Below are 17,741 nucleotides of genomic sequence, written 5' to 3' on the forward strand. Positions count from 1 at the left end.
AAGTGTTAAAATAACGGCTTGCGGTGTGACAGGATGTTATGTGCTGGACTACTATTTCGGCTTTTGCACGCTGACTTCCTGGCGGCTGCAGCGGCTCCGAGCCAGACTGTGAAGCCAAAACCGTCAACTTCGACACCTGCTTATAAGACTTCCGACACTTTTTAACATTCAAATCAGGAAGAAAACACATTTCCCCCAGATGTTAAACTATCCCTTTTCATGTGTGGTATAATCTGATTTGTGAGTTGCTGTTTTAGAGATGACTCGAAGCGATAAAAGAAAATAGATTCCCCAATCATCGTTTGTTCCGTTCACATATCTGAAGGCTGACTGTTACTGGTTACCAGGGTGGACCCATGTGACTGCTGGCGTTGCACCACCGCTGCCACGCGGCCCGTGTGCATTCTTCCTCTGGTTTTCTGTTTGTGCGCGCTCGTACTTGAAAGCTGGTGGCAGACCCCAGTTTCAGATCCTTTTTTGTGGGTTCTCTCAGTTTTGAAGAAAGGTTGAGGCAACAAGAAGCTCTTTAACAGGATGTTACAGGATAGGTAAAAGGAAAAAAAGTGATTTTTTGGGGGGGGGATAGTTTTAAATTAGGATGAGATGATATTCGTTTTTTGGTGCTGGGAAAAGCTGAAATGTCTTGAAGAGCAGCGTCCGGCCCGAAGTCGTCCTCGATACCCACGTTTCGTTTCAAGATGACGGGACGCAAGACGCGAGATGTTTCCTCTTGCGAAGAGGCCCCGACGTGTTCCGCTTTCACCTGAAACCGTCTCCTGTCTCGCCCTGCAGACCACCGCCTTTTATTTTAGCTCTGCGTGGGAACGCCCATTCAGCCCGAGAGAGCGAGAGAGAGCGAGAGAGTTTCATTCACTCTGCGATCCGCAGTAGATGGCGAGGTTTCCTCCATAACCTCGGAGCTTCACGAACCAGACGTCTGAACTCCCTCTGATTGTGTGTGCATGAAGAGAGCTGTGATGAGGAAGTAGCCAGTGAGATCAACGCCTGCAAAATGTACAGAAATGACAAGGAAGTCTTTGTTCTTTGTTTTGTTTTTTTGGTGATTAGAGCTGATCTTCCAACTTGTTTTCTCAGATGTTCGAATCCCTTTAAGATTTTTCAGCCTTCTGACCACCTCCTCACTTGTCGTCACACACACACACACACACACACCAACTTCCCCTTTCAGTTCTCGCAAAAACACAGTCGGTAAGAGAGACGATTATTCACGGGCCCTGAAATGACTCGCCTGTCTTCACGGCCCGTTCCGAGTGGAACACGGCACTGAAGTCCAGCGACAAGTCGGAACAATGGCAGGAAGCAGAAATATATATTCCAGTCTATGAGACAGATAGAGAGTCTGAAATGGTTTTTCTCTCTACTGCAGACTACAGCAAAAAAAGAAAAAAGGAAATGGGATATTGCAAATAAAGCAGGAAGTCACAGCTCTAATATTATCCTGACTCAGTTAGAGACAAGATGAAAAATATGACTGCACTTTTAGACCGGTTACAGCATTTTTTTATGGAACCCAGTGGAAAAAAAAGAGCATCTGTGAATAGCTTCTGAATTAAAAAAAAAATACATCAGAATCGATACAGCTGAAAGATCACAGAGCTGAACGTACAGAGAACAAAAACACGTCGGTTCATGCCTGCTGCCTTTGTGGCCCTGACAATAAATAGGATAGAAAACCGTCAACACACAACAGAAAACAGGAAAGCCGGTGAGTCATCGGTGTGAGATAAGGATGTTTGTGCAGAAAAGAACAACAATGAAGCAACAGGGGATCTTAAAATTTCTAAAATCTTCAGGAAAACCAGAAACTTTTTCCAAAATTCCAACTGGACGGGAACGTTTAACACAAACAGTTCCACTTTTGTCGCGTCCCGTTACTCTGTGACATTTAGTGAGGAGTGTGTCAGCCGGAGGAGCTGGAGCGCCGCTCCTTCTGACCTCTCTGGGGACAGAGCGGCGGCTGTTGTTCCATGTGAACAAATTTCTTGACATTGGCACACGTTGGCTGCATGGGAGCGAAGGGATTCGGGGAGCGGAGGGAGAGTGTCGGGGAGAGCCGGAGAAGTTGGGGGGAGAAAATGTCAGAAAGTAGTTTTGAAGGAGACAAATGCGGCGTTGTGGCTGCAGCTCCTGAATGCGGAAGTCCTGTGACGCCGCGGCCTCACCGAGTGGCGCGGCGTCCAGTTGGCCCCCCCGACGCTGCAAAGGTTCAGAGAGGGGGCGGAATGGCGGGAGCCTGATTAGCCTCGTGTGCGGATGACAAAGCCGCATGACGAAGAATAAATTAATGACATCTGAGGCCCGCCTGTGAACACGAAGCCTTGTTTGGAAGGAAACAGAGGAGCCGAGTCACTCCTCGGCGTGAACTCAGCGGGTTTCTTCCGGAGATTTCCCTCCGTTTTCTGCGGCCTGCGTCCGTCCTCCATCCTGCCTGCCTCGCCGTGGGGGTGAAGGACAGCAGAGAGGCCCCCGCTCTCCTCTCTGCCTCGTTAAAACAGTGACGCTGTGTCTCGAAACCGGGGCTTAAGGGCAAAAACCAAAAGAGGAATGTGCATGTGTGTGTGTTTGCCTTTACATCTTCAAACATCGCCGTCTGAATTGCAGTTCTATTTGCTTTCTTTTCAGTCAGATTGGACCCGAACATGTGGAGAGCGCCTGCGAAGCAGCCTCTGATCTCCCACACCACCCACCTCTGTTTTTTTCTTTATTAATTCCCTCCTTTTTTGTGGGTTTGTGGCTTTCATTGTCTTGCCGTTTCCCTTTCTTTTCATCTCCCCTCCTGCCTATTTTTTTTCCCCAAACTGTTTAAAGAGCGAGATTGTGAAGTTTTTGCTGCCTCAGCGGTCTGCACATGGCAGTCAGCTGAAGGATTTCGCACGCCCAGACGCAGGCCCTGCCTAATTGGGATCTTGCTGATCCTGCCGGTGCGGTGAGAATAAAGAGAGATGAAAAGGAGCGTCGGAAGAGCCACCCAGAGCGTGGCGTGGAGAGAGCGCGCTCGCAAGCGTGTCACTGTGCGTCTGCCGGTATTTATGTGTAAATTAGTAGTGTCTTTTCCTTCCCTTACAGAGTCTTTAAAGGCTTTATGAGCTGCAGGATTGTTCACAAGCTTTTCAATTGAGACCAATTAGGCTTCCTTGTGAATTCCTGGAAGCAGGTTTTGAAGTGTAGGGTCAGCGTTTGAAAAGGTGGAGGTGGTACACGTTATAAATACCAATATGTTTTACTGTTTAATTGAGTCCTTTCTCAGTTTTGCTCTTGTCGGTTGATATGGGCCTCTCGCACTAACAACAAAACAAAAAACAGACTGGTGAAAATTCACACATCACCCACTCAACAACCTCAACGATTTATAAGAGACAAGATCTTGGAAAAACAAACTCAGCTAAACCTGACGGACCGCAGCCATCCTCTGTTTTCAGTGTTCCACATGCTGACCCAACAGACAGAAGAACTCTCTTATTCAAAAAAAAACCATCGGCTTGTTCAGTCACTGCAAATAGACGTCTCTGCCAGTTTGTTCTCCTTTGTGTATGTTTTGATACTGCAACTCTATTCTGTTTATTCTGTGGTTTTTCTGCGTGAAGCAACGAAAAACATAGAACATGTAGTATTCAACAGTTCTCATCCTCGTCCTGGTGCTGAGTGTGAGCTGGGTGATGGAGGAAGCTCAGAGGAGGAAGTTCCTGCAGGAGGAGGAGGAGGAGGAAGAGGAGGGACACAGAGCTACAGTGACCTCGACCTCGACCTCCTTGTTCCCAGCGATGCGACCCTGGACTGGAGCTGAAGGGACAGAAAATCTCTAAATGATAAGGCCATGGCGTCCTTTATCATATATCAGACAAACAAATTCAGTGGGTTTCAATAGAACCCATCACCTATTTCTATTTGACACTAGTTTTGTTTCAGAAATTTAAAGGAAATGCTTCTGCTGGGAAAAAGCGTCCCCATGACCCCCCCCCCCCCCCCCCCCCCCCCCCCCCCCCCCCCTGCATTCTGCTTTTAACGATCCTCACAGTTTGATGACAATAGCAGAGCTGGAAGGTTCCTGGCTAGATTCAAGGGAAAGGACGAGCTGAAAACAAATTCAGGCTCTGGGATTTTAAGTCACATTACGTTCAGGAAGAACTCAAACATTTCTTTTTGAGAGCAGAAATCATCCATCAGAAAGGAAAGAAGTTGATTTCAAACATACCAGGATCGAAACCAGCATGGATGAAACACAGTGAGTCACAGATACCATAAAGATTAAAAAAATAAAGGTTTGAACAAATTCAAAACAAGCATGCGTCTCTTTTTATATTCACGCTTTAATGTTGCAAATAAAAACAGATCAGAAAGCAGCAGGAATGAGCAATGCCTCCATGTTCTGCTGCTGCTGCAGTGAACTATTTGCATGTTTGCAGTCTTATCTACCGCGGTGAGTCACTCTGCCAGCAGCTACCCGCTGTCAGGTCCACGAAGACGCAACATGAAAAAGATGAAAGATTTCTGAATATGACACTGTCTCTGAATATTAGATGGAAGATTATGAATGAGCGGTTAAAGCTGGTGAGGTCTTAGATTTAGAGCGTTTCCTCTTGTCAGACATCAACCGACACGCAACATGTGGGCTGCTGAAAGCGTGTCAAGGCTGTAGCAACTGAGAATCTTCTAAAGGTCGTGTCCGTCACGGTGAGACAGTAAATCATCCTGGCTAAAAAGGCAAGAGCTTGCAAACTGCAAAATGTTGACTCAGTAGTAGCTGTACTTTCCAGCTAACTACCGGTTTATTAGAGTTCAGTGAAAACACCATAAAAGATAAACTAGTGTTACTGAATAACTATCATTTCACAAGCTTTTCCTTGTGACTTCTCATAATATATCACAAAACAGTTCCTTGTTATTCTTTATATGTCTAAATGTCACAAAACTGATTTTTCAATGCAGTTTCTGAAATTCCTACAACAATACAGTGCAGATGGAAAGTGTGAAGCAGTAAACAGTCACGTGACCAGAGCTGTTTACTTCCTGGTTGCGCCTTGATAAGAGGAAGACCGCCACAAAGCTCCAAAATAAAGGTCAGTAAAATAGTTCAACAATGTTCAGCTCACATGATCTTTAAAATGTCTAGTAATGATATATACATTTGAAATCAATATAATTAGTTTGGCGTCTGTATAAATACATACTGAATTTATGCTGGATTGAATTTTCTCCCCTTGTCTTTCTTTTAGATTCACACTGAGGGAGTATGTAGGGAAAGATCATCAATAGGTCCACTCTCCTTTAATATGAAACAAAACACTTCAGTGTCCGGGTCGTTTCAAGTATTTTTCCACAATTTTCTTTAGAAATTATCATTGACTTTGCAAAAGGGTTACCAAAGGCACACTATTTGGATGTTCTCAATTCTAGGAAAAATTAGGGTTCAAATGGGGTAAATAAGCGAAATCTAAGTGTCGCGAAGAAAATGCAGAAATGACAAAGACAAGTCACTCAAACTTTGGACTAAGTCCAGCAGTAAAACAGAGCTGTGTTCTCACTGCCTCATTGTCTCAGCAGAGCACTGACACATTTCTGCAGTGGACCAAGTTTGTGTGAGAATACTTGAAGCACGTGCTGCCATCTAGTGAGCCAATGAGGAGGTGAAGCTGATGAAACGCCCTCTGTTGGCCAATCAGGAGCTTTTATCCTCACATTATGAGGAAGGATGGAGTCGATGAAGCACACATTAAAAATTTCCTTCAAATTATATTCTGCTATTGAAGTCATAGCTCCACTTCACTTAAAAAAAGAAAAAATAATATTCCAATGCCACATATGGCTCTTCAGTCCCTCTGTAGTGGCTCCATGAAGCTTTCACAATATGAAACATGAATCAACATTTAACTTATTTTAATTATGTTTACACACCACAGTACGATTCAAAATGATTCATCACTCTGGGTCAAAAGGGATTTAAAAAAAGATACAAGTAAAATTGGGAAAAATAGCTAAAACCATAAGAAATGGGGAAAAAGTGATAGAGTGGTTTAAAAATGTGAAATGTCTAGATTTTCTAAAACATGAACATACATATGGTTGGAGAAAAGCATGCAGAACTGCTTAAAAGTGGGTGAAATGGTTGAAACAGCTAAAATTTCCAAATTGTTAACAAAAAATACTTAAAACTGTTGAAGCAAAACTGTCAAAATTAAGTAAAAATATAGATTAAATTTAATAAAATATTTACTCTTCTGAACCCTAACTTCATAAATGCATCACTTTGAAAGTGCATCAAAACTGTATATGAAACTTCATGAACTGGATTGGCCTCATTTTAAAGGTGAAATGTGCTTTGTGGCTCCAGACCAATTTGACTTGTGGGAAAATTACAAAAAAATGACTCTTTTGGTCATAAAGACTGCAGATTGTGCACGTTGTGTACTGAAAACTGAACAGCAGGTGGCAGCAAAGATCAGTGGTGATGCTGGATCTGCAGTGGCAGCAGTGAGATAGCACGAGGTCAGAGCCAAACCACGAGGGTGAGTTTGTGAAAACTTATATGCTTATATGCTAAATTCTATTGGTAAACTTTGGGAAGATGCATTGAATGTGAACATTTCAGGTTTTACTTGTATTTCTTTCCAGTAACACTCAGATTTGTCCATATTTATTGTTTATGTTCTCACTCAGTCTGCAAGCAGGACCCTCATGCTGCCACAGCATTTAGTGGAAAACAGATGTAAAGCAGACAAGAGGCTCACTAATGCAGGACAGGTTTTCTTTCATTAACAGACACACCACTGTGTGCAAGCAGTGTTCACAGAAATTCTCTGATTTGTACTGAATGATGCCTGTTTTTGAATTGCAAACAATCTGATGCTAATCAGTTGATGAGAGATATTTTATATTTGATATGACTTTATGCAAGTGGTAGAGTGGGCTCTGTTAACTATTTCCTTCAACATTGCAACACAATCAGCTGCTCTTCTTTTTCTTCTTTTTCATTTTGGCCACAGTGGATCATCTTCGACCAGTCTCCTTCCTCAGGCTGGAGGCTTTTTTTCCTCCCACAGTTAAAAATGCATGCATGTGTGGTCAACTGGTCACTCTGACTGCCCTGTATATATGGGGAAATCTCAGCCATGGTGGTCTTTAAAGAACATTCTTCAGAGTTTCTGGACGTGGAGCAGTCATTCCACTTGACTTTAGCTGCTTTGAAAGATTCCCAGCATCAGAGCTCCGGCAGAACAAAGCCCACTCTGATGTGATCTGACATATTCCACCGCTCTGCTGTCAGAAAGACGCCATTCATGGACGGATCGGATCTGACAGGAAACACAGTATGTTACGCAGTGTTTCCCTCACCAGCTACAATCTCTAATAGGAGAATGTAAAAACATGCTTTCTCGCTTCTGTCACTCTGATTAGTGGAAATACAAACCATTATTTTTCATTTCTTTCAGTCTAATTTCATTTAAATCCCAGGTCAGGTTAAAGTCTGGTGTCTGAGTCATTAAAGAAGCTCCCCTCTCAGATGAAACCCACGCTCCAGAACTGCTTTGAGGCTTGATGGGCAGAGTCTGGAGCGGCAGGCAGTAAGTCCTGAATGCTCTCTGTGTTCACACAGTGTGTGTGTTCGACAACTGCACGAGATGTGACTCCCTCTTCTTCTTTTTTTTTTTCCACTTTTTTTATTTGATATGAAGTCTGAAATGAGTACACTGAGAGCAGGAGATTTGAAATCCACATTTTTACTGATGATGAATGAAACCTAAGTCAGGGCATCGTCTGATCAGGCAACTCATATAAGACTTTCAGTGTGTTTCATTCATGAAATTCAAAAGAAGAGAAAGGTCAAACACATCCATGCAAACCAATTAGGTCTGGTGCATCATTCAAAAATGCAGTACAAATATAAAATTTAGGGTAAAAATTTCAGAAATAAAATCAGGCTGAGTCTCAAATAGGCACTTAAGCAAACTCTAAATTCAGAATGAATACTACAGGTAGGCTATAACATGCCTCTGAACAAGGCAACTTGCAATTCAGTTCAAACTGTTCAAGTGTGCTATAATTAATCTTACCTTGATTTTTATGGCTTCATTTGCTGTGTGATTAATTAATTAATTAATTAATTAATTAATTAATTAATTAATTAATTGACTTGAAAGAGGTTTATCTCAGAACCACTTGACAATACATTATTTAAAAAAAAAACCATCAGTTTGTCTCTTCCAGGTTATTCACATTAGTTTCTCCAGGATCAGACTTGGACATCCGGCAAATCATAACTGTTTTTTATTGCCCTGCAACATCGTTTCCAAAAATGGTGCTGCGAGAAGAGAAATAAACCTGAGATAATCCCTGATGATTTGGAATGATGAATGAAGAATAATGAAGAAAGATGTTTTTGTGGCTGTTTGACACGTTGTGGGAGGGAACACACACTCACAGGCGAGTGTTAACCGCTGCAGCATCATTTGGCCTAGTTTACACCCTGCCGTACGATATTTCAGCTTTCAGATAAACAGATAAACAATTTTTTCTCATGATACTCTGTGCCACTACAAAATAAAAAAAAAATGTTATAATTAAAAAGCAAAATTATGGCACCGTTTCCCCTGTCCTGCCCATTCAAGATGATAATGAGCTGTGTGTGTCACAACCCTGCTGTAAACCACGACTGGGTATATTTAAAAAAATAAAACAAAAGACAAAAAGAAAAAGAAAAAGAAAAAAAAAATCCAGTTTGGTGTCAAAAATTTTACTCGGCTTGTTTAATTACATTTCTATTTCTTCCCCCATGTTTAATATAAAGATTTCTTTTACAATGATAAATAATCCCATTAAAAAAACTGGCAGTTTGGTGGAATTGAAGATTAAATAAGATGTTTTACAATACTATTACACGTAGTCACAGAGCAGTGCATGTGCTTTTTTCTGTTAAACAGATCAAGAAAATATGAGCATGAATGCTCCAACAAGTCTGGCCGGAAGAGAACAGAGGTTAGTTATTTGGAAAATGTTCATTTACCATTTTAGTTGTGAAAAACCCTTATCAGAATTAATGTGCGTGAGTAACGTTTGACTTCCCCTCCTCCTCTCTGATTGCTGTCCTGATGTCTTTCACCTGTGCCCAAGTGTGTGATTACCTTCACCTGGTGGCTGTGCTATATAATGAGCGTCTGAAGCGTTCCGCTTGTCCGTCTGTCTGTAGCATCATCTGCTGTGTGTACCTCGTTGTCTGCTGCGATTGCAGTGGTTTTATTTTTGGTGATCAGGAAACAGGATGGGAAAGATCCCGCTGTTGGCAGTTTTGAACGGTTATAGATTCCACATACTTTAGGGAAATGTGTGTGTTTTTGTTACCAGTCAAACACTGCAGTGGTTCACCAATCTCTGATTTACTGAAACATGACAATGAATAGGATGGAAAATAATAGCAGTGAACAGTGTCAAGGCCGCACACACACACACACACACACACTCTCTGACTGTACCCGTGGCTCGCTACACTTTACCCCACCAAGTATTTTCACACAGAAATGCCACTGGGTCAAATCCAAGTTACTTTAAATTTTTTTTTTTTTTTCAAGAAGTGTGTAGTAACAAAACATGCTGCAAAAAAAGGGGAAGTGTGTCAAACTAAACACAAAACCAAAGATGTGTGGCAATGATGGAGGGTTAACGGGGAGAGAGACGCTCATAAAAAGGGAGGAGGGTGTTAAAAGCATGCATGGCTCTGGGTTCCTATATTTATTACTCTGTACAACACACACAGTTCAGTGAAGTTATCACATCTAGTATGCATGATTAAATTAAACAGATTTGTCATCACTGAAATGTGCACGTCTTTGTCAACTGAAGACTGAAACCTCCTGTGAGAACAGATAAACTTCACTGCTTCTATATCTGTGAGAAAATTACTCAGAAGTTTCAACATTTGAACGACTCGCCGGGACGAGGTTGACATGTCGCTGTGTAAGCTGCATGCCCTCACACACACTCTTTCGCTCTCCTCGCCCACATGGCGAAACAGTGAGACAAGGAGCAGAAGTAGAAAACAGAGAGATGCCCATGAAAGTGAAAACGTCTGAGTCCTTCACGTGACAGAATCGCTGTAGATGTCACTGTTGTTGAGGCTTGTTTTCACATCCTTAACCTGCCACCATGCACACCAGTTTTAATGATTAGAAGTAACAACTACCGTATGTTTGATGCTAAAGCACCACCTCACTCGTGCTTGTGTTTGCCGACTTCTTTGTTGGTTATATCCTGTATTCCTGAAGTGTTTGACATTGTCAAGATCATGCCAAATTTTCTCTAAACAGATTGGATAATACTTCCAAAGAAGGGGTCATAATATAGAGATCTGAAATATTAACATTAAATATTCTGATAAAAAATTTCTGTAAGTGGGTTGGAAATCTAAGGTGTTATTTTTACAAAGGCAACGTTTTCATCAATGTGACTCTGTGCCATGGGCTCTCAGAAGTATTTATATATCTTTAATTCTTCCACATTTTGCCAAATACAGCCACAAAAGTAACTGTGTTTTGAGGATTTATGAAATAGACCAACACAGTGGGCCACATGGAGTAGGAGGAAAATGTATTTTTTTCTATTTTACAAATGAAAAACTGAAGTGTTTTATGCAGAAATATATATGTAAAGAAGTGCCATGTGTTTGAATGAACAAGTTAAATTCCAGAATCCAATCTTCAATTGAAAGTCTGTAACGTGACTTGAAAATTGCTGTTCTGAGAATTGTGCTCCATCCAATCCGAGCTTGAGCTGTTTTGCAAAGAACGTCCAAATATTTCAGTCTCTGTGTGCGCAAAGCTGGCAGAGACGTACAGGACTTGCAGCAGTAACTACAGCTCAATGTGGTTCTACGAAGTGTTGATTCAGGGCGATGGATATCTTTGCATACCACATTTAAGTTTTTTTTTTTTTTATTTGTTGATAAAGTTTTGATAGTCTGGTGCAAATAACGCAGCGTAACTCATCTGACTTAAACACGTCGAGTGATTTCATTTTTGTTGTGATGATGCTCCATCTTCATTCATGAAAGCATAAATGACCTTAATTTGAAAGCATTAACAGATTAATCTTTTTAGAAAAAAAACCCCCAGACTTCCTGCTTCGACAAAGTGCAGTACGTACTCCGTTACTTCGTTTTCTGTGAAGAACTGAGGTCGCTTTTGAGGTTTGGTGCTTCCTATTACTGTGCTGTGTTCTGCTGCAGCCGGCATAAGAACACCAGACTGTCCGACGCCCAGGACAGGTAAGAGATGATCTTAAGGTCTATTGTTTATGGAGTGGAGTAGATATTCTGAAATGTTGCTATTGTCATATACTGTTTTTTTTTAAGAATTAAACGATTATGCATTAAGAAAATGACGACTATACAGTTGTTCTGATACCAAGTTTCTACCATTTCAAAAATCTTTTCAAGGAACTGTTCTGTCATTGGATGACAGACGAAAGTGATAATATGACTACTTCATACTGTTTCCCAGTTAAAGATGCCACTGATTATCTTACACAAAGTAATTACCTCCTTTTCGTGGCATTCAGCCATCGAGCATCTAAAGCTGAGATACCAGGAAACCATTTGCATGTGACGGTAGTGCTGATCGTACCGCTGATTATTCTCCAGTTTTATCTGCACTGTAACTTCGAGGCCATGAGATTCACGACATTCGCTCTGTGCTAACGTGAGATGGAAACCTTTTTAATACCGACTGAGCTCAGCAATGGATATTTTACAAGAGAACGGTATTGATTGAGCTGACTCATCTATATGGTTCGCATGTTCTCGTCTCCATAGGTCTCCTCTGTGAAGCGACCACCTTAATACAGATATCACCTTGTCTTTCCACAATGATTTCCTGTCCCGCCAACCAGACGGCGCCCCTCGCCAGTCCCTCCACGACCCACGCAGCCAACCTGACGTTCCTCAACGTTTTCACCATTTGCCTCCATGGCCTGGTGTCCACCATCGGCATCGTGGAGAACCTCCTCATCGTCGGCGTCGTGGGATTCCACGTGCGCCGCTCCGTCATCAGCGTCTGGATCCTGAACCTGGCCGCCTCCGACCTGCTGGCCACGGCGTCCCTTCCCTTCTTCACCCTCTACATGGCCCGGGGCAGCACGTGGACGCTGGGGACCACCTTCTGCCGCCTTCACTCCTCCGTCTTCTTCCTCAACATGTTCGTCAGCGGCTTCCTGCTGGCGGCCGTGTCGCTGGATCGCTGCCTCGTGGTGCTGAGACCCGTCTGGGCCCAGAACTACCGCGACATCCAGCTCGTGAGGAGGATTTGCGCGGCGATTTGGATCTTGGCCGTGGTCTGCACGGTCCCGTTCTACCTGTTCCGTGACACCCTTTCCCTCCCCGACGGCAGGATCCTCTGTTACTACAACTACGCTCGATTCCCCCCGAGTGGGCACCGCGACCTGAACGCTCTGTGTGATCAACGCAAGCAGGGTTTGGCGTTCATGAAGCTCTTGCTCGCCTTCGTGATCCCTCTGCTCGTCATCGTCTTCAGCTACGGCGCCGTGAACGCCAGGCTGGCGCGCAGAGGCTGCAGGCGACCGTACCGCTTCGTCCGGTTGGTGGTGGCGGTGGTGGTGAGCTTCGTGCTCTGCTGGGCCCCGTACCACGTGTTCATCGTCATGGAGGCGCTGGCCCCGGACGGGCACGCCGTGCGGGCGTTCGTGCTCAAAGCCCTCCCCGTGTCGGCGACCGTCGGCTTCTTGAACAGCGTCCTCAACCCCGTCCTGTACGTCTTCAGCTGCCCCGACCTGTGCAGCAAGATCAGACACTCGCTGGGCGCGGTGATGGAGAGCGTGCTGGTGGAGGACCTGGCGGAGCTGGCGCGGCGCCGCAGCACGGTCCGCGGCTCCGTCAGCGCCAATGAGATCGTTCTGAAGCAAAAGAACTCTCTCGTAACTGCAACTCCGAAAACAGAGGTGGAAAGTCTGAGTGACAAGGTTGAGGATTGAAGCTTTTCTTCCCATCAACAACGACCGTCTTTCTCATTGTTCCTGTGTTTTTGTTTTTTTTTTTTTTAAATGTCATGCAGTCATGGTAATTCTGTAATAAAATCCACTTTGAAATAAATAACCGTGTGTGTGTGTGTGTGTGTGTGTGTGTGTGTGTGTGTGTGTGTGTGTGTGTGGGTGCTGTTCGCTTCCCATTTCTTCATCTCGTCATAGTTTTAATACTTTGTGTTGGACACACCTGAAACTAGTCAACTCAAGAGTTAGTCAAATGACGATATTAAAAGATAAACTGTTAGCATTTCTTAGCTGTCAGTCACAACTTTCCCTCATCAAACTTAGAGATGATGAGAGAAGAAGTTAGCATTTGTGAAATTACTGTTCCTGATTAGGGTTTCAACTTAACAGATTCAGCAACAACTGTACACAATGGCCCAAAACTTCAGCCTTTTACATTTTATTTAAGCTGTACTCAGAAAAACTGTTAAAATTCCTCAGCATTATGGGGGAGGGGGGAGGGGGGAGGGGGGGGGGGGGTCATGCAAAACAAGTCAAAGCTACAAATGAGTGAATTTCAACAAATTGAAGTTTGTTTGAAAATCCAATTGTTTCATGCAAATGAACTTCATTACATAGCACATTTTAACTTCCTGAAATATTGTGTATTATTATCAGTCACACACACACACACACACACACACACTCACCAGAGTGCTCAATAATTTGGAATCTTTGTTATGCAAACCCAACTCAAAAAGCAAATTTGCATCAATCACCTCTGCTCATTTATCAGGTCAATTTCGGCAATTTCTGAAAAAAAGAAAATACAAAAAAAAAACAAAAACAAAAAAAAACAATTACAAGTTGTTTGTAATCCTTATTTAAGACAAAACGTAAGCATGGCATTTTTGACATATCAGCCATTGTAGTTAACAAAATAAAATATACAGTGTTGACCATTGCCCCTCTCAGTCTCCCATTAACAGACAGACAATGAAGTGTATTTATATTCCCGTCAGGCTGTACTTCAGAAGGAACTTACTCTGATTTTGGATTTAATTAAAATGTTTCATTTAAAAAAAAAAAAAAAAAAATGCATTTTGGTAAATAATAAATTCATAATGACTGTACTTATTCCTTTATTATTTGATTTCTGGGAGACGTTACTGTAAAAGTGCATGCTGCAAAAAAATCCTCTTTTTTTCTTTTTTTCTACACATTTATGCTTTCCCTGTAATGCACAGCAATTCCAGTTTTGGAAATGAAATCCTACTTAAACATTTTATACATTGTTGTAAACATATCAGTCAAGTTAAGGTGGGAATATTAAACAATTCTTTATTTCCATGCATTGAAAAAAGCAATAAATACATCTTTTGAGTATCATCCTCCATGCTCCATTGGGTTTGTAATATCAGCTTTGATGGAAATTGAAACCTGGATTTCTGTGTTTCTACTGTTGAGTTTATGCAAGCAAAGTTTATTTCACGGTGTACTCATAAAAAAAGCTGTTCTTTTTTATGAATTACTTCAAGCAGCATAAAGATGATCATGAAAAACTGTGAATGTATGGTGTGAGTGGATTTACTGAAGGGAAAAGCTTATATGCTGTAAAAACTGGACACATTTTTCCACTGGGTGGCGCAATTGCATCGACTAAACATCAGGAGTCAGACGTGTCAAACCGAAGTTAAATTTCCAGGAGGGTGTTGTGTCCCGTCTCACACTCCCTCTGGGTGTGTGGGTGAGCTCTGGTACTCAGGGTCAGGCTCTTCCGGGCGTTTTGCCCTCTTCCCAAACAGGGCAGGGACCGCTGCAGCTCCAGGCGTGCGTCGGAGCACAGGAAGATGTAGAAGAGGGGATCGAGCAGGGTGTTGAGGCTGGTCAGACCGTAGCACAGGCGGTAGACGAGGAAGATGGAGCGCTCGAACGCGCACGGCTCGTCCGTCAACAGCAGAGACACGAATCTGTATCCGCACATGAGGTGGTAGGGTCCGAACACCACGATGAAGTTGATGGTGATCACCACCAGGATTCCCACGATTTTGTGGCGCTCTTGGTCGGAGACGGATGGGGATCGTTGGAGTGTCACGCCGATGTGGGCTGAAGTGTATCTGAGAAAGAAAGTGTATTTTCAGAAGTCAGTATCCACTAAACGAGGAAACGAGGCCTTGTATCAAGGGTTACCTCTGAGTTTTTAAACATTTGCCCTCAAATGTCAATCTTTGGTGGAGAAACCAAATAATGCATTGCAAAGGATTCTGGTTTGGACTCACCCAAGTATGGTGCACGGCAGGAGGAAGCCCAGAAGCACGGTGGCGATCTTGAAGTGAGCGTATTTGGGGCTGACGGGATACTGCTCCAAGCACAGCAGCCGGTCGGGGTCGAACACCGACGGCAGCAGCCCGCTCAGGCAGAACAGAAAGGTCAGGGTCCACACCGCGATGCCCGACACGGCCGCCACCCTGACGGTCCGCACGCCGCGGCTGCTCAGCGGGCACACGATGGCCAGGCAGCGGTCCAGCGCTATCAGGCACAGGAACATGACGCTGGCGTAGACGTTGACGTAGAAGACGTAGCCCACCAGCTCGCAGGTGAGCTGTCCGTAGGGCCAGCGGTGCGCGCCTTGGAGGTAGAGCATCCAGAGCGGCAGCGTGAGCAGCTGGAGGAGGTCCGACAGCAGCAGGTTGAGGATGTAGACCAGCTGACAGCCCCCCCCACCCGAACGGCCCAGGTGGTACAGTCCCCAGAGAGACAGCAGGTTGCTGGGGAGCCCCAGGGAGAAGATGAGGCCATAGATGCAAGTCAGGCCGAGTGTGTCCGTGTCCAGAGGGAGGTCACAGGTGTCATTGGACATGTCTCTGGTGATCAAGCCCCTGACATGAGAAGACGTGACCTCAACCAGGCACCGACCGGCACTCGGAGAACCACACCCTTTTAAAATAGAAGTCTGTTTTGCTGCGAGCTTCACGCATTTGTTTATCTTGAGTCCATTGTTTGACGCTCACGGGTCTAGTCCACCTTTTAAACCCTCAGTGTTTGTCCTCATGAAGACCTTCAAACCTCCAAAATATCCTGGATCCATGAATGGAAGCAAACACCTGCAAAGTCAGCATTTGCACATGGTTCAGTCTCAACAGGTGCACGAGGAATTAAACCGCAAATCAGAAACAAACAATTTTTACTCACCCCTCAAAGCACTGGGACCGACTTTCCCTCGCGCAGTGTCCTTCCCCGCTGCGGCTGGGTGACCCGCGTTCATGAGATGTTGGGAACAATTTGTCTGGACAGAGTCTCGTCTATTCAGCGATCGCTTCCTCCACAGGAAACCCACTTCTTCGGCTTTAAAGGCAACATCCTGAGACAGGAGAACGCCTTTCTGCTCCAGAACAAAAACATACACTCTTATTTTCTGTGCCTCCCTCTATTGCACTCCAGTAGTAGTCACAATGATTAAGGATGGAGAGGGGCGGGGAGGGGAGGAACTGATGTATGCTGTGTGCTAATGCCCTTTAGATTGCTTGTTGGCTGTGATCCATTACACATTTTAACCCTTCCCTGTTCTCTTCAGATAGATTGAGAGGTCAGCCCTGCCTCATTTGGTCCCGTAGCACCATTAACCACACGATGGTGTCACTTTATCATCAATAAAATTAAAGATAATGAGCAAAATGTGTGAAACAGTAAATGCAACAACAGAGGAAAACTGTAGATTTAACATTGGGCTCAGAGTTCAGCTGAGGTCTGGGTTGAGTAAGGTCAGGGGAAGAGTGATGATATCTCACAATGATTCAAACATTTGTGATTGTCTGTGTAGCTGTAGCATATCTGATTTTAACACCAAAGTTGAGAAGATTAACGCCAAATAACTTTCTGTTAAAGCAACGGTTCAGAGAATGAAATCCGAATCAATATATTTGACTTTCAATTTATATTTCAGTTTATGTGACAGATTTAACTTTAGAAAACTTTTCTCAAGCACTGCAAGGAGGAAAAGTGAAACACAATTCAAATTGTTTGACCAAAGAATGGGTATATTAAGACAATAGGTGTTTGCCAGTATTTTTACCACATGGTTTCAAAGGGAGGAGGGTCCAGTCACTCACTTAGTTTCCTTTGAATGTCACAAGTATGATTTATTGAATGACCCAAGAGGGTTTCTCATAAAATGAATTGTCCTCTGAGGCTTTCACTCTCCAGAGCTCTTTTCATGTCGGCCTCGCTGAACATGAACATGTCAGCTGTTTGCTGAAAAGAGTCTGCCGCAGAGGAAAGCGTCCCTGGAGAGCGTCCCATGGCAGAGGCAGGCTGATAAACCCTTTCTGTCTCTGCACAAATTTAATCTTGTCATGTCAGACAGCCTGGGCATGGAAATATGGGGATGAAGCCCCTGCTCTGAGTTTTTTTTATTTATTTATTTTTATCACCAGTACAGTATTCTGCAGCAGGAAGCCACATTTTGAGGAACTGACAGTCACATTCACTGAAGTAAAACATACAAAAGTATGAGTTTTGGCTCATAAATACCAGGATTAAGGATTAAGAATAAATGTTTGGTATCAAAACATGAACCTTGTAGTATAAACAGTCATATCCTAATGTTGTAGTTAGCAAGTTTTTGTTTCTTTCTCGAGTCAAAAGTATTAAATTATTGTGTCTAATTAAAGATGTCACAACAAATCAGACATGAAGAAAAGCCTTTATTTTCTGAAGAGGGCAGATGAGGCAAAAACTATTGTAAATCATGATGG

General features: G+C 43.4%; 2 protein-coding genes across 2 annotated transcripts; one reads left to right on the plus strand and one right to left on the minus strand.

Moving 5' to 3' along the window:
- The first annotated feature begins 8,934 nt into the window (after positions 1–8,934).
- Positions 8,935–12,995, plus strand: LOC115386078 (prostaglandin D2 receptor 2-like). The gene is made up of 3 exons (XM_030088270.1): positions 8,935–8,991; positions 11,106–11,272; positions 11,819–12,995. The coding sequence occupies exon 3, from the start codon at positions 11,872–11,874 to the stop codon at positions 12,991–12,993; it is 1,122 nt and encodes a 373-aa protein (XP_029944130.1). The 5' UTR covers positions 8,935–8,991; positions 11,106–11,272; positions 11,819–11,871; the 3' UTR covers positions 12,994–12,995.
- Positions 12,996–13,489: 494 nt separating this feature from the next.
- On the minus strand, positions 13,490–16,404 carry LOC115386079 (G-protein coupled receptor 4). The gene is made up of 3 exons (XM_030088271.1): positions 16,180–16,404; positions 15,267–16,091; positions 13,490–15,104 (listed from the first exon to the last, which is right to left on the minus strand). Exons 2-3 carry the CDS (start codon positions 15,845–15,847, stop codon positions 14,681–14,683), a joined length of 1,005 nt encoding a protein of 334 aa, XP_029944131.1. The 5' UTR covers positions 15,848–16,091; positions 16,180–16,404; the 3' UTR covers positions 13,490–14,680.
- Between the last annotated feature and the right edge of the window lie 1,337 nt (positions 16,405–17,741).

This window comes from Salarias fasciatus, chromosome 3, assembly GCF_902148845.1.
Source record: "Salarias fasciatus chromosome 3, fSalaFa1.1, whole genome shotgun sequence".
NCBI lineage: Eukaryota > Metazoa > Chordata > Actinopteri > Blenniiformes > Blenniidae > Salarias > Salarias fasciatus.